Below are 21,281 nucleotides of genomic sequence, written 5' to 3' on the forward strand. Positions count from 1 at the left end.
CCATTATTATTATTATTAAACTTTAAAAACTCCAAACCGTGAATTCTGTTCCTCGCACTTTCAGACCCAAACTCCCTTACTTTGAACCCAAACTCACTTTTTCACCCCAAAATCTTCCCCCTGCCTCCCTGGGTTGACTTTTGAAGGTCGGACTCCCATTTTTTTTTAAATCCAGATTCTACTTTTTAGGTCCAAACTGCTCAATTTTAGTGCTCAAACCCCAAACTATGGCCCAAATTCTCCATTTTTGGACCCAAACTCCCCCTTTTGGGGTCCAGACTTCCCATCTAGGCACCCAAATTCCCCTTTTTGGGGCACAAATTCCCGATTTTTTTGGTCGAAATTCTCCCTTTTTGAAACCAAATCCCCCTTTTTCGGTCCAAATTTCCCCCTTTTCTTGCTCAAATCCCCTTTTTTGGGCCCAAATTCTCTCTTTTTGGACCCGAATGCGCCTTTTGAGCCCAAACTTTCCCTTCCTGGACACAGATTCCTCCTTTTTGGGCCCAAATTCCCCTTTTAAGACCCAAATTCCATATTTTTTTTTTTTACCCAAACTCCCGTTTTCACCCCAAAATCTCCTTTCTTGGGCCCAAATTCCCCTTTTAAGACCCAAATTCCATATTTTTTTTTTTAACCCAAACTCCCGTTTTCACCCCAAAATCTCCTTTCTTGGCCCCAAATTTCCCCCCTCGGATCTGCTGGGTTGGGCGGTACTCCCCGCTCTCTTTCGGGACTACATTTCCCATCGTCCCTCTCGCCGATTTCCGGTGTAAAGCCCGCCTTTTTCCCTTTTCTCCTGAGGCGACTTCCGGCCGGGTGCCGCGCTGGCGCCGCCATGTTCCTGCAGTGCTAGGAGAACGAGGGCGGGGAGCGCGTCTACACCCTGCGGGTACCGGGCGCTTTTGGGGCGCTTTTGGGGGATTTAGGGAGGACTCGGAGGGGACCCGCGGTGTTTGGGTGTCCGCGGTGCGGGCTGGGAGCGATGCGGGTCAGTTTGGCTGTGCTCAGGGGGGAATTTGGGCTCTCCCTGACGCTCAGTCCCCACAGAAGGTGTCCCCGGACGGGGTCCCCACACGCTTGGCGCACCCCGCCCGCTTCTCCCCCGATGATAAATTCTCCCGGCACCGCCTGGCCCTGAAGCGGCGCTTCGGGGTTTTGCCAACGCAGCGAGGCCGGACCCTGCTGTGAGGCATCCCAGAAATCCCCTGAGGAGCCCTGAGATGGCCCCGAGCTCCTGGGAGGGATCCCCGCCATGAGAGAAGGTCAAATCACAGTGCCAGCAGACTGCACGGAAATGAGGGGAAAGGAACGTTTTAAAGAGGAGGAAAAATGAAATATTAAAGGTCGAGGGTCTCTGAGTTTTGGTGACCAAATAACTTGGGGTTTTCTTCCTGTTTTGGGGGTATTTTTGTGGTCTTTTGGGTCTGGGGAGAGAATTTAGGGGGGCATTGGGGGAAGCGCTAACGGGGCTCTATAGGGCGCGGGGGATGATGGGAGTTGTAGGCGCGGGTATAACGGTGCTCTATGGGGCGCGGGGGATGATGGGAGTTGTAGGCGCGGGTATAACGGTGCTCTATGGGCGCGGGGCATGATGGGAGATGGAGTCGCGGGTATAACGTGGCTCTGGGGCGCGGGGCATGATGGGAGATGGAGTCGCTGCTTTAAAGGGGCTAAGTGAGGCCGCGGGGCATCACGGGAAATGGATGCATGGCCGTAAATACGCGCAATGGGCGCCGCGGGGCAGGATGGGAGCTGTAGTCCCGGAATTCTCTGTAACGGAGCGGTTGGGGGTCCTGGAGGGCAGGTGTGGGTCTACAGGGGCACCTGGGGGGATTCCGTGGGGTCGGGAAGCCCCTGGGGGCACCTGGGGAGCTCTGAGGGGTCTCCGTGGGGCTCAGGACGTGACGGGAATTGTCGGGCCGGACTCGGCTCTGAGGGGGCTCTGTCGCCGCGGGGCATGACGGGAGCTGGACTCCTAGCTTTAACGGCGCTCCGTGCGTGCCGCGGTGCATGGTGGGATCTGTAGTCCCTTAGGTGGCGCTCGAAGGCCTCTGTGTGGTTTGGGGCATCTGGGCGTTCGAGGAGGCGTTCGGGCATCCCGAATGGCCTCGGGGGGGCTCTCGGGGGTCCCGCAGGGTCTGGGGGGGCTCCTGTGAGGCTCATGGTAGCGGATAAGGGGAGCGCTGTGGAGCGCGGGGCCTGACGGGACTTGTAGTTAGGCCGCCATGGAGCCGCTGTGCATGACGGGGCTTGTAGGCTCAAAGTCGCTAAAATGGCGCCGACACCAGGCCCCGCCTCCAGGTGCTGTTCCCGGGTGCTGATTGGTTGCAGACAGTGATGGGCGGGAGCCTCAGCCAATGGGAGGCGGCAGAGGCGGGACCAGCCCATTCAACCCCTCCCAGTAAAGCCCAGTTCATCCCAGTCCAGGCTAGTTCCTCCCAGTACAGCCCCAGTGCCCCTCCAGTCCCTCCCAGTGCAGCCCAGTTTGCCCCTGTGCCTCCCAGTATCTCCCAGTTCTACCAGTGCCACTCCCAGTTCGTCCCAGTCCATCCCAGTTTGTCCCAGTGCATCCCAGTGCCACTCCCAGTCTGTCCCGGTGCTCCCAGCATCCCCCAGTGTCACTCCCAGTTCATCCCAGTATCCCCCAGTTCATCCCAGTCCTTCCGCGGCCAAACCTCTGCCCCGCCCCCATATTTGGCCACGCCCCTTCCATTGGCCACGCCCCCTCGTTCCGTGCCCCGCCCCCTCCCATTTCTCCCCCGCCCCCATTTCCAGTTCCCGCGGCTGCTCTGGGAAGGTGAGTGGAGCCCCAGTGACTCCCAGTTCATCCCAGTCACCCCCCAGTAACCTCCCAATAACCCCCCCAGTCCCTCCCAGTAACTCCCAGTAACCCCCAGTAACCCCCCAGTAACATCCCAGTAACCCCCCATCCATCCCAGTCTCTACCAGTTTGCCCAGTTCTCTCCCAGTAGTCCCCAGTTGGTCCCAGTCCCCCCCGGCTCCCCCCAGTTTGTCCCAGTTCCCCCCAGTTCGTCCCAGTCCCGCCCTGCTCAGGAATCCCAGTGACTCATCCCTCCCAGTCCCTCCCAGTATAAACCAGTCCCTCCCAGTCTCCTCCCAGTTTCCCCCAGTTCGTCCCAGTCCCGCCCTGCTCAGGAATCCCAGTGACTCACCCGTCCCCAGTCCCCTCCCAGTCCCTCCCAGTTTGTCCCAGTCCCCCCCCAGTCGCTCCCAGTTTGTCCCAGTTTGTCCCAGTCCCCTCCACCCCCCCAGGGATCAAAGGTGACGGAATGGAGTGGGAACAGCTCCGGGAACTGGTGATACTGGGAGGTACTGGTTTGGACTGGTTTGGACTGGGAGGGACTGGGATGGACTGGGAGGGACTGGGTTGTACTGGGAGGGAACTGGGAGGGAACTGGTTTATATTGGGAGGGACTGGGAGGGACTGGGAGGATTTCGGGGGTTACTGGGAGGAACTGGGCCCAGTCCCAGTCCAAACTGGTTTAACTGGTGTCCCCTCCCCCCCAGTTCTGTCCCTGGCCAGAGGCGACACCCCGGTGAGTGACTGGGACAAACTGGGGCAAACTGGGAGGGACAGGGGCAAACTGGGACAAACTGGGAGTGACTGGGATGGAAAGCCCGAACTGGTTTATACTGGTCCATACTGGTTTCTACTGGTCCGTGCTGGTCCATACTGGCTTATGCTGGTTTATACTGGTCCGTGCTGGTCTCTCTGACCCCTCCCTTCCCCCCCAGATGCCTCCAGTCCCTTCCAGTTCGGTGAGTGCGGGAACTGGGAGGGACTGGGAGGGTCCCCAAAGTGTCCCCAAGGTGTCACCAGGTACCCCCAGGTGTCCCCAGGGTGTCCCCAAGGTGTCACCAGGTACCCCCAGGTGTCCCCAGGTATTCCCAAGGTGTCCCCAGGGTGTCCCCAAGGTGTCCCCAGGTGTCCCCAAAGTGTCCCCAAGGTACCCCCAGGTGTCCCCAGTGTGTCCCCAAAGTGTCCCCAGGGTGTCCCCAAGGTGTCCCCAGGTGTCCACAGGGTGTCCCCAGGTACTCCCAGGTGTCCCCAACGTGTCCCCAGGTGTCCCCAAGGTACCCCCAGCTGTCCCAGTGTCCCTGTCCCTGTCCCAGACTGGAGTCACCTGCGCGTCGGTGGCCTCGCGGTGGCCGCAGTGCTGAGCGTGCTGGGGGTCGTCGTCCTGCTCAGTGAGTGCCACCCCTGTCACCTGTGTCACCTGTGTGTCACCTGTGTCACCTGTGTGTCACCCGTGTGTCACCTCTGTGTCACCTGTGTGTCACCTGTGTGTCACCTGTATGTCACCTGTGTGTCACCTGTGTCACCTGTGTCACCTCTGTGTCACCTGTATGTCACCTGTGTGTCACCTGTGTCACCTGTGTGTCACCTCTGTGTCACCTGTGTGTCACCTGTGTGTCACCTGTGTCACCTCTGTGTCACCTCTGTGTCACCTGTGTGTCACCTGTGTGTCACCTGTGTCACCTCTGTGTCACCTCTGTGTCCCCTCAGGTGGGAAGTGCAAGTGCCGGAGCAAGGCCAGGTGAAACCCGGGGACATTTGGGGACATTCGGGGACAATTTGGGGACACTTGGGGACATTTGGGGTCATCGGGGGATTTGGGGACGTTGGGGGATGACATCGGGGACACTTTTTGGGGGATTTGGGGACGTTTTGGGGACCTTGGGGACACTGAGGGGGATTTGGGGTTGGGGGATTGGGGACATCGGGGACATTTGGGGGACACTTGGGGACAGTCTGGGGACACCTCAGTGTCCCCTCCCCTCCCTCGCAGGCACCGCCACCCCCCTCCCGGAGCTGTCACCTCTGGCTGGGACAGGTGAGTGTCCCCTCCCCCCTGGGGACACCTTGGGGACACCGCGGGGACACTTTGGGGACACCGCGGGACGGTGCCACCCCCTGACCCCCCCTCTCTCCGCAGGAGCCTGAGCTGTCCCCAGGTGTCCCCAAATGTCCCCAACAGGTGACACCGGATGGGGGGGAGGGGTGGCATTGATTTCCCCGAAATGTCCCCAAATTTTCCCCAAAATGTCCCCAAGAAAGGCAATGAATAAAAATGGGTGAAAAAAAAAAGGATTTTGGTCACCGGGGGAGGGGACACGGGGATGGCGGGACAGCGGTGGCACTGGGAGGGGACACAAAGGCTTGGGGACATCGGGGCCATGGTGGTACCAGGAGGGGACGCTGAGGCCATGGTGGCCTTGGGGACATCGGGGCCATGGTGGCACCAGGAGGGGACACTGAGGCAATGGTGGCCTTGGGGACATTGGGTCAGTGGTGAACTTGGGGACATCAGGGTGATAGTGGCCTTGGGGACATCAGGGCCATGGTGGCCTTGGGGATGTCGCGCGAGGGTGGCCTCAGGTCCCTGCTGGTGTCTGGTCAATGTCCCCGCGTCCCTCTGGTGACTGAGCCCACGGCGACGTCCCCACGTCCCTGCAGCTGCACGAGGCCGTGGTGGCACCGCTGTCCTCACGGTGTCCCCACAGTGTCCCCACCTTGTCCCCACGGTGTCCCTTCACGCCCACATCTCCACAACATCAGGGTGGCCACCATGCCCACGTCCCACCAGATGCCACCACACATCCCTCCAGATGCCACCACATGTTCCCCTCATGCTCCTGATGTCCCCATCTCCACGGTGGACTGGTGGCCACCATCCTCGGCTGCCACCACACGTCCCCTGATGTCCCCCAGCCTCAGGGACGCGACGGCAGCTCCGGGCATCCCCCCGGCGGCGGGCGGCCACCGGGCGCGCCTGGCCGTCCCCTCAGGTGCCGACGTCCTCGGTGACGTGGGCGTAGATCTGGGTGGCCCCCTTGAAGCTGGAGGCCACCAGGAAGTGGCGGTGGCCGACGGCGACGGGGACGAAGGCGCGGGGGGTGGGTGCGGGCAGGTCCTGGGCGGGCTCCAGGCGGCCGCCGGCGCCCAGGCGGAAGACGCGGCTCGGGGCGAAGTCGTTGCCCAGCAGGACGTAGCGGTGGCCGGCCAGGAGCAGCGGCTGGAAGACCAGAGAGCCGCGGGCCGGCACCTGCTGCACCTCGCGGAACATGGAGCCCTCCCAGCGCATCACCTGGAGATGGCGCGGGGTGGGGGGTCAGTGGTGGGACCATGGGGTGGGTTGGGTTGGGTTGGGTGGGTTGGGTTTGGTTTGGTTGGGTTGGGTTGGATGGGTTGGGTTGGTTGGGTGGGTTGGGTTTGGTTGGGTTGGTTGGGTTGGTTTGGTTGGTTGGGTTTGGTTGGGATGGAGATGGCACCATTTGGTGGGTGGTGGCACCCTGGGGTGGGTGGTGGCACCGTGGGATGGAGATGGCACCATGGGATGGGTGGTGGGACAATGGGGTGGGTGGTAGCACAATGGGGTGGGTGGTGGCACCGTGGGATGGGTGGTGGGACCATGCGGTGGGTGGTGGCACTGTGGGGTGGGTGGTGGCACCATGGGGTGGGTGGTGGCACTGTGGGGTGGGTGGTGGCACCATGGGGTGGGTGGTGGCACTGTGGGGTGGGTGGTGGCACCATGGGGTGGGTGGTAGCACATGGGGTGGGTTGGGTTGCGGCCCTCCCTGCACTTCACCTGCACTTGGGGTCAGGGGTCAGAGGTGGGGCCTCGTGGCCCTGATGGGCCCCCATGGCCATGGGGTGGCCATTATCACCCTGGTGGCCCCACCTGTGACCACTCGTGGCCCCGATGCCCCCCCATGACATGGCCTTGATGGAACCCCATGGACCCATGACCCTGGTGACCCCCCATGACCTTGGGAACCTTCCATGACCACATGGCCTTGATGGAACTCCATGACCCTGGTGACCCTCCATGACCCCATGGCCTTGATGGACCTTCATGACCACACAACCTTGATGGAACCCCATAACCACATGACCTTGATGGACCCCCATGACCACACAACCATGATGGAATCCAATGGACCCATGACCCTGCTGACCCCCTCATGACCACATGACCTTGATGGAACCCCATAACCCCATGACCCTAATGGACCCCCATAACCCCGTGAGCTTGATGGACCCCCATAACCACACGACCTTGATGGACCCCCATAACCACACGACCTTGATGGACCCCCATAACCCCATGGCCTTGATGGACCCCCATAACCCCATGACCCCGCTGCACCCCCAATCCCTGCTGACCCCCCATGACCTTGCCGGACCCCCACCCACCCCCCCACCCACCACGACCCCACCACCCCCAAGCCCGCCGCCATCACCTTGGCGTCGCCCAGGAACCTGGTGAGACACAGGAAGACGCTGCCCCGCAGGCGGAAGTGCTTGGCGGCGTAGGCGTCGGGCACGTGGGGGATGTCGGTGTGCGGCGCGAAGGCGTCGCCGCTCCAGCGGTAGACGAGCGGCCGGCGCGCGGCGCCGCAGAGCACCAGGGCCGGCCGCCCGCCCAGCTCCAGGAACTCCAGGTGGGTGTCGCGCTGCCACGGCCGCAGCGCCTGGTGCGGGTAGAAGCCGCCCGAGGCCCAGCGGAACACGGTGCTGGTGCCGCCCTTGGAGCTGTCGGCCACCCCCAGGTAGAGGTGCCCGGCCAGGCGCGCGGCGGCCACGGCGTGGGGCCGGCGCAGGCGGCCGGCGCCCAGGGCCTGGTGGCGCACGAAGGCCGAGCCGGGGCCGCCCGAGCGCCGCCACACCCAGGAGCCGCCGCCCAGCTGGGCCACCACCAGCAGCAGGGTGTCACCCAGCGGGACCGGGTGGCAGGCCACCGGTGAGGAGCCTGGGGGGACGGAGGGGACGTCGGCGGGGACACGGGGGCAGCAGGGACACCGGGGACAGCAGGGACACCGGGACAGCGGGGACACTGGGGATATCAGGGACCTTGGGGACACTGGGGACAGCGGGGACCTTGGGGACACTGGGACCTTGGGGACACCGGGGACCTTGGGGACATCAGAGATGCTGGGGACCTTTGGGACCTTGGTGGTTATTGGAGGGCTCGGGGACATCTGGGGACATTTGGGGACATCTGGGGACATTTGGGGACCTTTGAGCACCTTGAGGACCTTGGGGACATCGGGGCAATTCCTTTGTTCTCCCCCAAGGTCATTTTGGGGACCCTCAGCCCATTTTTGGGGTCCCCGAGGCCATTTCTGGGGGGTCACCCCAACTCTTGGTGTCCTCGGGTCCCTCTTGATGTTCCTCACCCAACTTTAACCATTCCCACCCCATTTTTAACCATTCCCACCCCATTTTCCCCATTCCCACCCCGTTTCCCCCATTTGTCCCATTTTTTCGCAATTTTCTCCATTTTTTTCCATTTTCCCCATTCCCCCCCATTTCTCCCCCTTTTCCCCAATTTTCTTTTATTTTCACCATTTTTCTCCCATTTTCCCCTCCATTTTACTCCATTTCCCCCCACCCCCCCTGTTTTTTCCCATTTCCCCCCATTTATTCACTATTTTCCCCCTTTTTCCCCATTTTACCCTGTTTATCTCACTGTTGGTTATGATGGGGGAACAGAACCTCCCCCCTATTTTTTTTCATTATTTTTCCCCCCATTTTTGCCCCTTTCCCCCTCTTTTTCTTGTTTTTTTTTTCACTGTTCTATCCCTTTTTCCCCATTTCCCTCTATTTTATCCCGTTTTCCACCATTTTAACCCCATTTCCCCCATCAATTCCCATTTTTCCCCATTTCCTCCTTCTTTTTCAACATTTTCTCCCCGTTTTTCTCCATTTCCTTCAATTTTCCCCAATTTTCCCCCCATTTCCTCCATTTTCTCATAATTCTTTCAATTTTTTCACCATTTTCCCATTTCCACCCTTTTTAACCATTTTTTCAGTTTTTTCCATTCCCCCATTTTTCCCTATTTTTCCCCCATTTCCCTATTTCCCCCATTTTTTCCCCATATCCCCCCATTTTTTATTTTTTCCATTTTACCTGATTTCCCCCCTTTTCCACCATTTTAACCCCATTTCCCCCATCTACTCCCATTTTTTCACCATTTCCTCCTTCTTTTTCAACATTTTCTTCCCATTTTTCTCCATTTCCCCCCCATTTCTCCCATTTTCTCAGAGTTCTTTCAGTTTTTCACCATTTTCCCATTTCCCCCCATTTTTTCCCCATTTCCCCATTTTCCCCCCATTTTCTCCCATTTCCCCCCATTTCTCTCGCTGTTCACGATGGTGGGCACACAGAACCTCCCACCCCATTTTCCCCTCATTTCCCCCATTTTTCCTTCGTTTTTTTCCCATTTTCCCCCAATTTTTCCCACTTTTCCTCCCATTTTCACCAATTTATCCCCCATTTTCCCAATTTCCCCCCGTTTTTCCCCGTTTCCCCTTTTCTCTCACCGCTGACGACGCTGTGGGCTCAGAATCCCCCCCCAAGCTGCTCCCACTCCCACCCCATTTTCCCCAATTTCCCCAAATTTTTGCCCCATTTCCCCATTTTCCCTCATTTCCCCATTTTGCTGCATTTCCCTCATTTTTTCGCCATTTCCCCCAATTTTTTTGCCATTTCCCCCCATTTTTTCCCACAATTTTTCCCATTTTCCCCCGTTTTTCCCCCATTTCTCTCACTGTTGAGGACGCTGTGGGCTCAGAACCTCCCCCCAAGCTGTTCCCACTCCCCCCCATTTTCCCCATTTCTCCCCCATTTTTTCCTCATTTTTCCCCCATTTTTTTGCCATTTTCCCCTTTTTTCCCCGTTTTTCCCCCGTTTTTCCCCCATTTTTCGCCCATTTTACCCCATTTCTCTCGCTGTTGAGGATGCTGTGGGCTCAGAAGCTCCCCCCGAGCTGTCCCCACTCCCGCCCCATTTTCCCCATTTCTCCCCCGTTTTTTCCCCATTTTTCCCCCATTTTTCCCCATTTTCCCCTGTTTTTTCCCGTTTTGCCTTTTTCCCCCCGTTTTTCGCCCGTTTTACCCCATTTCTCTCGCTGTTGAGGACGCTGTGGGCTCAGAAGCTCCCCCCGAGCTGTCCCCACTCCCGCCCCATTTTCCCCATTTCTCCCCCGTTTTTCCCCCATTTTCCCTCATTTTTTCGCCGTTTCCCCCCATTTTTTGGCCATTTTCCCCCATTTTTTCCCGTTTCCCCCCATTTTTGCCCCGTTTCGCTCACCGTTGATGACGCGCTGGGCGCGGAAGCTGCCCCCCAGCTGGTCCCACTCCAGCAGGGCGCAGGCTCCGGCCGCCGGCTGCGCCAGGGCCACCCCAGGGTGCCCCCCGAGCGCGAAGGGCTCGGCCCCGAGCGAGGAGAACGGCAGCGCCTGGAACGGCCGCAGCTCTGGGGACACGGGGACAGTTGGGGACATGGGGACAGCTTGGGGACATCCCTGGGGACATCACCGGGGACAGAGGGACAGAGCAGGGACAGCCCCAGGGCCACCCTCGGGTGTCCCCCGAGCGAGGAGAACGGCAGCGCCTGGAACGGCCACAGCTCTGGGGACATGGGGACAGTTGGGGACAGCCCGGGGACAGCGTGGGGACATCGCTGGGGACATGGGGACAGCTTGGGGACATCCCTGGGGACATGGGGACATGGCTGGGGATGTGGGGACAGCTTGGGGACATCCCTGGGGACATCACCGGGGACAGAGGGACAGAGCAGGGACAGCCCCAGGGCCACCCTTGGGTGTCCCCCGAGCGAGAACGGCAGCGCCTGGAACGGCCACAGCTCTGGGGACACGGGGACAGTTGGGGACACCCCGGGGACAGCGTGGGGACATGGCTGGGGATCTGGGGACAGCGTGGGGACATCCCTGGGGACATGGGGACAGCCCGGGGACAGCTTGGGGACAGCTTGCTGACATCTTGGGGACATGGCTGGGGACATAGGGAGAGTTGGGGACATCCCCAGGGACATGGGACAGCCCCAGGCCCTCCCAGTCCCATTCCCCCCCACAAAATCCCCCATCCCAGTCCCTGCCAGTATATCCCAGTATAAACCAGTACAAACCAGTCCCTGCCAGTATATCCCAGTCCCTCCAGTATATCCCAGTACAAACCAGTACAAGCCAGTCCCCTCCATGCCCCATTTTCACCCCCAAACCCCCCGGATTTTCTCCCCCCGGTCCCTCCCAGTTTGTCCCAGTTTGTCCCAGTTTGTCCCAGTCCATCCCAGTATACCCCAGTATATCCCAGTCCCATTTTCCCATCTAAAATTTCCAATTTTACCCCTGAAATTCCCATTTCTCACCCTAAAACCACCGGAGTTTTCCCCCCAGTCCCTCCCAGTATAACCCAGTATGTCCCAGTCCCTCCCAGTCCCATTTTCCCCCCCAAAATCCCCTGGATTTTCTCCCCCCAGTCCCTCCCAGTTCCCTCCCAGTCCCTCCTAGTTCCCTCCCAGTTCCCCCCCAGTCCCTCCCAGTTCCCTCCCAGTCCCTCCCAGTTCCCTCCCAGTCCCCCCAGTCCCTCCCAGTCCATCCCATTTCCCTCCCAGTGCCTCCCAGTCCCTCCCAGTTCCCTCCCAGTCCCCCCCCCAGTCCCCCCCAGTCCCTCCCAGTCCCTCCCAGTCCATCCCAGTTCCCTCCCAGTTTTTCCCAGTTCCCTCCCAGTCCATTCCAGTCCATCCCAGTTCCCCCCAGCTCCCCCCAATCCCCTCCCAGTTCCCCCCCATCTTTTCCCAGTATATCCCAGTCCCTCCAAGTCCCCCCCCAGTTCCCTCCCAGTTTGTCCCAGTTCCCTCCCAGTCCATCCCAGTTCCCCCCAGTCCCCCCCAATCTCTTCCCAGTTCCCCCCAGTCCCTCGCAGTCCCATTTTTAACCCCTAAAACCCCCTGGATTTTCTCCCCCCAGTGCCCCCCCTGTCCCCCCCCAGTCCCTCCCAGTTCCCTCCCAGTTCCCTCCCAGTCCTTCCCAGTCCCTCCCAGTTGCTCCCAGTCCCTCCCAGTTCCATCCCACTTTGTCCCAGTTCCCTCCCAGTTTGTTCCAGTCCATCCCAGTCCCCCCCAGTTCCCTCGCACTTTGTCCCAGTTCCTTCCCAGTCCCTCCCAGTCCCTCCCAGTATAAACCAGTCACCGTGGCGCTGGCACTGGAGCTGCCGGGGCCCGAGCAGTGCCAGGGCGGTGCCGGCCAGCGCCGCGGGGCCGTGGCAGCGGGCGCCGCCCTCGGGGCCGGGGCCGGGCCGGGCGCGCAGCCAGCGCAGCAGCCAGCGCAGCGCGCAGTCACAGCGCAGCGGGTTCCCCCGCAGGTCCCTGCGCCGGGCACAGCGGGGACAGCGGGGACAGCCACGTCGGGGTCACCGCGTTGGGGACAGCCACGTCGGGGTCACCGCGTTGGGGACAGCGGGGGATGGCCACGTCGGGGTCACCGCGTTGGGGACAGCGGGGACAGCCACGTCGGGGTCACCGCGTTGGGGACACCGGGGAATGGCCACGTTGGGGTCACCGCGTTGGGGACAGCGGGGCATGGCCACGTTGGGGTCACCGTGTTGGGGACACCGGGGGACACCGGGGGACAGCCACGTCGGGGTCACCGCGTTGGGGACACCGGGGAATGGCCACGTTGGGGTCACCGCGTTGGGGACAGCAGGGGATGGCCACGTTGGGATCACCGTGTTGGGGACACCGGGGGACAGCCACGTTGGGGTCACCGCGTTGGGGACACCACGTTGGGGACACCACAGGGAGACCGCATTGGGGGCACCATGGGGACACCGGGGGACACCACAGGGACACCACAGGGACACCGCATTGGGGACACCACGGGGACACCGGGGGACATCACGCCGGGGACACCACAGGTGGGCACGTCGGGGACACCACGGGTCAACGACACCAAGGGTCGACACATCGGGGACACCGCATTGGGGACACCGCATTGGGGACATCGCAGGGACACCACGGGGACACCACGGGGACATCCCAGGTTGGCACATTGGGGACGCCACGGGTCGGGGACATCCCAGGTTGGCACGTTGGGGACACCACAGGTCGGGGACATCCCAGGTTGGCACATTGGGGACGCCACGGGTTGGCGCGTCGGGAGCACCGAGGGTCGCCGGGTGGCACGAAGGGGCAGCGAAGCGGGGAAAAAACGGCAGCAAAGTGAGAAAAATGGCAAAATGTGGCACCAAAGTGACAAAAAATGGCACCAAGGTGAGAAAAGCGGCACCAAAGTGGCACTAAATGCCACCAGGTGTCACCAGGTTTCAGCAGAGTGGCAAAAAGTGGCAGCAAAATGAGAAAAATGGCAACAAAATGACAAAAAATGGCACCAAATGGCGCCAGAGTGGCAAAAATGGCACCAAATGGCACCAAAGTGGCACTAAAGGGACATCAAGTGGCACTAAGTGGTACCAGGGGTCACCAGAGTGGCAAACGTGGCACCAAAGTGACAAAAAGTGGCACCAAAGTGGCATCAAATGGCACCAAGTGGCACCAAAGTGGCACTAGGTGGTCCCAAAGTGGCAAAAAGTGGCACAAAAGTGAGAAAAATGGCACCAAAGTGGCACTAAATGTCACCAGGTGTCACCAGAGTGGCAAAAAGTGGCAGCAAAGTGACAAAAATGGCACCAAAGTGACAAAAATGGCACCAAATGGCACTAGAGTGGCACTAAAGGGACATCGAGTGGCACCAGGTGGCACCGGAGTGGCACTGAAGTGGCACTGAAGGGACATCGGGTGGCATCGAATGTCACCAAATGCCACCAGAGTGGCACAAAATGGCACCAAACGACAGCAAAGTGACAAAAAGTGGCACCAAAGTGGCACCAACCCTCCCAACCCCCCAGTGTCCCCAAAGGTCACCAAACGTCCCCAATGTCCCCAGATGTCCCCAACCCCCAAATGTCCCCAATGTTCCCAATGTCCCCAAATCCCCCAAATGTCCCCAATGTCCCCAGTGTCCCCAACCCCCGAATGTCCCCAATGTCCTCAAATGTCCCCAAAATCCCCAACATCCCCGATGTCCCCAATGTCCCCAACCCCCCCAAATGTCCCCAACCCCCCCAATGTTCCCAATGTCCCCAAATCCCCCAAATGTCCCCAACCCCCCCAATGTCCCCCAGTGTCCCCAATGTCCCCAACCCCCCCAGTGTCACCCACAGGTGGCCGAGGTTGGGCAGCTCCTGGAAGAGGCCGCGGGGCAGCGACTGCAGGAGGTTGTCGGCCAGACTCCTGCGGGGACAGCGGGGACATTGGGGACATTGGGGACATTGGGGACATTTGGGGACATTGGGGACACTGGGGACATTGGGGACATTGGGGACATTTGGGGACATTGGGGACACTGGGGACATTGGGGACATTGGGGACATTGGGGACATTGGGGACACTGGGGACATTGGGGACATTTGGGGACATTTGGGGACATTGAGGACATTGGGGACATTTGGGGACATCGGGGACATTGGGGACATTTGGGGACATCTGGGGACATCGGGGACATTGGGGGATTTGGGGACATTGGGAACATTGGGGACATTTGTGGATTTGGGGACATTGGGGACATTTGGGGACATTGGGGACACTGGGGACATTTGGGGACATCTGGGGACATCGGGGACATTGGGGGATTTGGGGACATTGGGAACATTGGGGACATTTGGGGACATTGGGGGGATTGGGGGGATTGAGGACATTGGGGACATTTGGGGACATTGGGAACATTGGGGACATTTGGGGACATTTGGGGACACTTGGGGACACTTGGGGACACTCACAGGAACAGGAGCCCCCGGAGCCCCCGGAGAGCTGCAGGGGGGAGGGAGCGGAGCTGGGAGTCCTCCAGGAACCTGCCCAGTATGGACCAGTATGGACCAGTTACAGACCAGTATGGACCAGTACGGACCAGTACGGACCAGTATGGACCAGTATGGACCAGTACGGACCAGTATGGACCAGTTACAGACCAGTACGGACCAGTATGGAGCAGTATGGAGCAGTATGGACTGGTACAAACCAGTACAGACCAGTATAAACCAGTACAAACCAATATAACCAGTCCCTCCCAGTTTGTCCTGGTCCCTCCCAGTCCAAACCAGTCCAAACCATTCCAAACCAGTCCAAACCAGTCCAAACCAGTCCAAACCAGTATAACCAGTATCCCCAGTATCACTCAAAGGGACTCGAGTGCCCCCAGCTCCATTCCCCATCCAAACCAGTACAAACCAGTACAAACCAGTATAACCGGTCCAAACCAGTCCAAACCAGTACAAACCAGTCCAAACCAGTATAACCGGTCCAAACCAGTACAAACCAGTACAAACCAGTACAAACCAGTATAACCGGTCCAAACCAGTCCAAACCAGTACAAACCAGTATAAACCAGTCCCTCCCAGTATAAACCAGTACAAACCAGTACAAACCAGTACAAACTAGTATAAGCAGTCCAAACCAGTCCAAACCAGTCCAAACCAGTAAAACAGTCCAAACCAGTCCCTCCCAGTATAAACCAGTCCAAACCAGTCCAAACTAGTCCAAACCAGTCGAAACCAGTCGTTCCCAGTGCAAACCAGTATACCCAGTATCCCCAGTGTGACTCACAGGTACTCCAGCGCCCCCAGCCCCTCGAAGGCTCCGTCCCCGACGCTCCCCAGGCGCCCCGAGGCCACCAGGCTGGGGGAGAGGGGGACATTTGGGGACACTGGGGACATTTGGGGACATTTTAGGAGATTTTCGGGTCAATTTTGGGAACTTTTGGGTTAATTTGGGGACATTTGGGGTCAATTTTGGGACATTTGGGACAATTTGGGGACATTCGGGGTCAATTTCGGGGACATTTGAGGACATTTGGGGACAATTTGGGGACATTTTAGGAGATTTTCGGGACAATTTTGGGGACATTTTGGGACAACTTTGGGACATTTTTGGGACCTTTTGTGGCAATTTTGGGTCCGTTCGGGGACAATTTGGGGACATCGGGGACAAATTTTGGGACATTTGGGGACATTTTTTGGGAGATTTTCAGGTCCATTTTGGGGATAATTTGGGCCATTTTGGGGACATTGGGGACACATTTTGGGGACAATTTGGGGACATTTGGGACATTTGGGGGATTTGGGGGATATTTTGGGGGACTTTGGGATATTTTCGGAGTTTTGGGATATTTTGGGGGATTTTTCGGGGGGGATTTTGGGGGTTTTTGGTTGTTTTTTGGGTTTTTTTTGTGTTTTGGGGATCTGGGGGGTTTTTGGGGTGTTTTGGGGACATTTTGGGGATTTGGGGATATTTTGGGGGATTTTGGGATCATTTGGGGCATTTTGAGTTGGTTTTGGGGGATTTGGGAGATTTTTGGGGTGATTTGGGGATATTTGGGCTGATTTTGGGCCATTTTGGGATATTTGGGGGATTTTGGGGGGTTTTGGGGATTTGGGGGTTTTTTCGTTGTTTTTAGGGGATTTTTTTGTGTTTCAAGGAATTTGGGGGGTTTGGGGGTGATTTTTTGGGGATATTTTGTAATATTTTGGGGGATTTGGGGATATTTGGGGTGATTTTGGGTGATTTTGGGACATTTAGGGATGGTTTTGGATATTTTTGGATATTTTTGGGATGGTTTTGGGACATTTTAGTGATTTTTGGGACATTTTGGGAGATATTTTTGGGATATTTTGGGATATTTTTGGGATAGTTTTTTTTGGGACATTTTGGGATGTTTTGGGGGCATTTTTGGGGCGTTTTTGGGGGATATTTTGGGATATTTTGGGATGTTTTGGGGGTGTTTTGGGGGCGTTTTTGGGGCGTTTTGGGGGTGTTTTGGGGGATATTTTGGGATATTTTTGGGGTGATTTTTTGGGCCATTTTGGGGTGATTTTGATGTGTTTTGGGGCGGTTTTGGGCCATTTTGGGGATTTTGGGGACTCACAGCAGCGTCAGCGCCGGGAGGTGCCGGAAGCTCCCCTGGGGCAGCTCCTCGATGTCCCAGCGGAGCAGCGAGCTGGAAATGGGGGAAAAAACGGGAAAAACGGGAAAATTGGGGGGAAATGGGAAAAATTGGGGGAAAAACCGGGGAAATGGGAAAAATTGGGGAAATTTGGGGGAAAAAACGGGAAAAACACGGGGGGGAGAAGTGGGGAAAATTGGGGCAAAAAAAAGGGAAAAATGGGAAAAATTGGGGGGAAAATGGGGAAATTGGAAAAATTGGGAAAATTGGGAAAAATGGGAAAAGAACGGCAGAAAATGGGAAGAATTGGGGGGAAAACGGGAAAAAATGGGAGAAGTTGGGGAAAAATGGGGGGAAAAACGAGAAAATGGGAAAAGTAGGGAAAAATTGGGAAAATTTGGGAAAATTGGGAAAAAATGGGAAAAGAATGGGGCAAATGGGAAAAATTGGGGGGAAACTGGGCAAAATGGGACAAAATGGGAAAAATGGGAAAAACTGGGGGAATTTGGGATGAAAATTGGAAAACTGGGGAAATTTGAGTGGAATTTTTAGGACATTTTTGGAAAATTTAGGGAAATTTGAGGGATTTTGGGGAAAATTTGGGCAGAAAATGGGAAAAGTGGGGGAATTTTGGGGATTTTTGGGGATTTTGTGGGAATTTGAGGAAAAATTGGGGGAAATTTCTGGTGAAATTTGGGAAAATTGGGAGAATTTTGGGGGGAAATTGGGGGAATTTTGGGGAATTTGGGGAAATTTGGAGGGAAATGGGAAAATTGGGGTGAATTTCAGGGAAATTTGGGGAATTTGGGGGGAAATGGGAGAATTGGGGAATTTGGAAAATTTCAGGGGAATTTTTGGGGGGTCCCAAATTTGGGGGATTTTGGGGTTTGGGGGGGTCCCAAATTTGGGGGGATTTGGGGGATTTTGGGGGGATTTGGGGTCCCAATTTAGGAGCTCATGGGGTTTTCGGGTCCCAAATTTGGGGGATTCTGGCGGGTCCCAAATTTGCAGGATTTTGGCGGATTTGGGAGGTCCCGGGGGAGATTTTGGGGTTCCAAATTTGGGGGGTTTTGGGGGGGTCCTGGGGTGTTTGGAGACACAATTTTGGGGGGATTTTGGGATTTAGGGGGTCCCGGGAGGGATTTTGGGAGGTGCCAGGGTGAATTTTTGGGGTTTCAAATTTGGGGGATTTTGGGGTCCCAAATTGGGAGGATTTTGAGGGGTCCCGAGGGGATTTTGGGGCTCCCAAATTTGGGGGATTTTGGGAGATCCCGGGTCGGTTTTGGGCTCCCAAATTTGGAGGATTTTGGGGTATCCCGGGCTGGATTTTTGGGGGTCCCGGGGAGGATTTTGGGCTCCCAAAATTGGGAATTTTTCACCTCCCAAATTTGCCGGGACCGTTCCAAAGGAGGGAAAACGGGGGGGAGGGAGGGGGGGGAGGGAAAGGAGCTCAAGGGAACCCCAAAATCTCTTTTGGGGGGGGGGTCCCGAATTGAGGGGGGGGGGGGGTCGGGGCACTCACAGCGTGGCCAGGCCCGGGGGGAGCCCCCGGGGGACGCCCCCGGCCCCCCCCCGGCAGCGGGCGTTGGTTCGGTCGCAGTCGCAGCCCCCGGGACAGGCCACGCCCCCTTTGGGGACCCCCCCAAAAACCGGGACCCCCCCAAAAACCGACGGGACCCCCCCGAAAACCAACGGGACCCCCCCGAAAACCGACGGGACCCCCCCGAAAACCAACGGGACCCCCCCGGAAAGCGCCAGGAGGGCCCCGAGAAGGAGCAGGGGAGGCATGGGGGGGGGGGTTTCCCCAAAAAAGGGGGAAATTCCTAAAAAAAGCCCCCAAAAAATTCCCAAGAATTCCCCCCCCAAAAAAAATCCCAAAAAAGCACAAACAATGAAAATAAATTCCCAGAAAAAGCACCGAAAAAATCCCGAAAATTCCCCCCAAAAATCCCAAAAAAGCACAAAAAAATCCCCCAAAAAATCTCAAAAATCACAAAAAAATTCTCAGAAATTCCCCAAAAAAGGGAAAAATTTTTAAAAAAATCCACAGAAAAAGCACAAAAAAAATCCCAAAAAACCTGCCCCCAAAAAAATTCCAAAAAAGCACCAAAAAAATTGCCAAAATTTCCCCCAAAATCCAAAAAAAGGACCAAAAATCCCAAAACTTTAAAAAAATTCTCAAATATTCCCAAAAAAGCACAAAAAAATTCCCAAAAATTCAAAAAAAATTCCAAAAACCCCCAAAAATTCCCCAAAAATCCCAAAAAAATCCCCCCCAAAATTGGTTTAAACCCCCCAAAAAACCAAAAATAATAAAACAGAAACAGTTTAGAAAACCCGACAAAAATCCCCAAAATCCCACCAAAGTTCCCCAAAATTTTGTTTTAAATACCCAAAAAAAATCCAAAAAACGAACTCAAAATAAGCACAGAAAATCAACCAAAAAAAAAACCCCAAACAAGTACGAAAAAATTCCCCAAAAATCCCAATAAAATCCCCCCAAATTTGGTTTAAAACCCCCCCAAAAAAACCCCCAAAAAATTAAAAAAAAAAATTAAAAAAAAAATCCCCAAACAATCCAGATGAAATCCCCCAAAATTCTGGAAATTCCCAAAAAAGCCCTGGAAAATCCTCCAGAAATTCCAAAAATTCCAAAAAAACAAAATAAAAATCCTAAAAAAAGCCTGAAAATGTCCTAAAAACACCCAAAAAATCCTAAAAAACCCTTAAAAACCCAAAGAAGGAACCTCAAAATATCCTAAAAAAAACCCCTTTAAAATATCCTTTAAAAAATCCCAAAAAACAACAACAAAAAAAAAAATCCCGAAAAAACCTTAAAAATCCTTAAAGAAATAAAAAAAATAATATAATCCTTTAAAAACCCCTAAAAAACCTTAAAATAACGAAAAGGACAAAAAAGACCCAAAAAATCCTTCAAAAATCTTTAAACAAACCCAAAAAATCCCCGAAAAGCACCAAAAAATCCCAAAAATTTCAAATAAACAAAACCAAAAAATCCCCGAGAAAGCCCCAAAACTCCCAAAACAGCAACAAAAAAACCCCAAAATCTCAAAAAAATCCCCAAAAATTCAAATCAAAAAGGCCCCAAAAATCCCCAAAAAAAAACCCAAAAAATCCCAAAAATCACGAAATACTCAAATAAAAAAACCCCCAAATCCCAAAATCCCAAAAATTCAACTCAAAAACTCAAAAAAAATCCCCAAAAAAACCCGAAAATTCCCCAAATTCCCAAACAAATCCCAAAATATTCAAATAAAAAAACCGAAAAAAAAAAACCCTCGAAAAACCCCCAAAGCCCCAAATAATCTCAAAATCCCAAAAATTCCCCAAAAATCCGCCCCAAAAACCCCAAAAAAACCCAAGAAAAGCCCCAAAAATCCCAAAATCCGCCCCAAAATCCCGCCCGGAGCCGGCACCGCCTCAAAGCGGCCCCGAATTCCCCAAAAATTCCCAAAAAATTCTCCAAAAATTTCCCAAAAGTCCCAAAAACCCCCCCAAAATTCCCAAAATCTTCCAAAAATTCCCAAAAACTCCCAAAAAAAACCCCCAAAATCCGCCCTAAAATCCCGCCCAGCATCGGCCCCGCCCCAAAGCGGCCCCGAATTCCCGAACGATTCCCAAAAAATTCCCCAAAAATCCCAAAATAACCCCAAAAATTCCCCAAAATCCCAAAAATAGCCCCCCAAAACCCCCGAAATCGCCCCCAAAAAATTCCCGAATCCGCCCTAAAATGGCCAAAATCGCCCCGAAAAATCCCCCCAAAAATCCCAAATTCCGCTCCCCCGCCCCCCCCCCCGCGCCCCTCCCGCTCCTCGCGCCCCGAAAGTGCCGAAAATTCCCCAAATTCGCCCCCAAAAATTCCCGAATTGGCCCCAAAAACGGCCCCGAAATTCCCGCGGGTTCGGCTCCGGCGGCGCCGCGCGGGGGGGCGGGGCCATGGGCGGGGCCGTGGGCGGGACAGGGGCGGGGCGGGAAGTAGCCACGCTCACAGTGGGCGGGGCCATGCCCATATAAGGAGCGGATGCCCAAATACGGAGGGGCGGCCGCGGCGGGGAGGCCACGCCCAGCGCCGGTACAAAGGCGCCGCTGGTCGGGGCCGGGACAGACAGAGCGGCTTTGTCACTGGTTTGGACTGGGAGGGACTGGGAGGGACTGGGAGGGACTGGGACAGAGCGGCTTTGTCACTGGTTTGGACTGGGAGGGACTGGGAGGGACTGGGAGGGACTGGGACAGAGCGGCTTTGTCACTGGTTTGGACTGGGAGGGACTGGGAGGGACTGGTTTGGACTGGGAGGGACTGGTTTGGACTGGGAGGGACTGGGAGGGACTGGGATATACTGGGAGGGACTGGGATATACTGGGAGGGACTGGGACAGGGCAGCTTTGTACTGGTTTGTACTGGTTTGGACTGATTTGTACTCGGAAGGACTGGGACGCACT

At 56.1% G+C, this 21,281-nt stretch overlaps 2 protein-coding genes and 1 pseudogene across 3 annotated transcripts; 2 read left to right on the top strand and 1 right to left on the bottom strand.

The window, feature by feature from the left end:
* Positions 1-835: 835 nt before the first annotated feature.
* On the top strand, positions 836-1,376 carry LOC121468896 (H/ACA ribonucleoprotein complex subunit 3-like; annotated as a pseudogene).
* Positions 1,377-2,337: 961 nt separating this feature from the next.
* LOC115492331 (uncharacterized) lies at positions 2,338-5,110 on the top strand. The gene is made up of 8 exons (XM_072918328.1): positions 2,338-2,797; positions 3,274-3,330; positions 3,529-3,557; positions 3,757-3,780; positions 4,085-4,209; positions 4,529-4,559; positions 4,812-4,856; positions 4,959-5,110. Exons 1-8 carry the CDS (start codon positions 2,338-2,340, stop codon positions 5,031-5,033), a joined length of 846 nt encoding a protein of 281 aa, XP_072774429.1. The 3' UTR covers positions 5,034-5,110.
* Positions 5,111-5,174: 64 nt separating this feature from the next.
* LOC140680578 (leucine-rich repeat LGI family member 4-like) lies at positions 5,175-19,243 on the bottom strand. Of its 2 annotated transcripts, XM_072918489.1 has the most exons (9): positions 18,344-19,242; positions 16,804-16,875; positions 15,486-15,557; positions 14,663-14,734; positions 14,046-14,117; positions 12,019-12,194; positions 10,119-10,283; positions 7,267-7,775; positions 5,177-6,110 (listed from the first exon to the last, which is right to left on the bottom strand). In XM_072918489.1, exons 1-9 carry the CDS (start codon positions 18,607-18,609, stop codon positions 5,808-5,810), a joined length of 1,707 nt encoding a protein of 568 aa, XP_072774590.1. In that variant the 5' UTR covers positions 18,610-19,242; the 3' UTR covers positions 5,177-5,807. The 2 variants fall into 2 exon arrangements, with proteins under 2 accessions (XP_072774591.1, XP_072774590.1); XM_072918490.1 differs by lacking the exons at positions 14,663-14,734; positions 15,486-15,557 and having other exon boundaries at positions 5,175-6,110; positions 18,344-19,243.
* Positions 19,244-21,281: the final 2,038 nt, after the last annotated feature.

Source organism: Taeniopygia guttata, chromosome 25, assembly GCF_048771995.1.
Source record: "Taeniopygia guttata chromosome 25, bTaeGut7.mat, whole genome shotgun sequence".
In the NCBI taxonomy this organism is placed as follows: domain Eukaryota; kingdom Metazoa; phylum Chordata; class Aves; order Passeriformes; family Estrildidae; genus Taeniopygia; species Taeniopygia guttata.

Excerpts from the sequence above, each read along its gene's own strand:
- LOC115492331 (XM_072918328.1), top strand. The coding sequence starts at position 2,338 with ATGGGCGGGAGCCTCAGCCAATGGGAGGCGGCAGAGGCGGGACCAGCC. Across the intron at positions 3,331-3,528 it reads GGAACTGGTGATACTGGGAG|TTCTGTCCCTGGCCAGAGGC; the intron begins GTACTGGTTTGG and ends CCTCCCCCCCAG. Across the intron at positions 3,558-3,756 it reads TGGCCAGAGGCGACACCCCG|ATGCCTCCAGTCCCTTCCAG; the intron begins GTGAGTGACTGG and ends CTTCCCCCCCAG.
- LOC140680578 (XM_072918489.1), bottom strand. The coding sequence starts at position 18,609 with ATGCCTCCCCTGCTCCTTCTCGGGGCCCTCCTGGCGCTTTCCGGGGGG. Across the intron at positions 10,284-12,018 it reads GCTCCAGTGCCAGCGCCACG|AGCTGCGGCCGTTCCAGGCG; the intron begins GTGACTGGTTTA and ends CCGTGTCCCCAG. Across the intron at positions 7,776-10,118 it reads CGCCCAGCGCGTCATCAACG|GCTCCTCACCGGTGGCCTGC; the intron begins GTGAGCGAAACG and ends CCGTCCCCCCAG.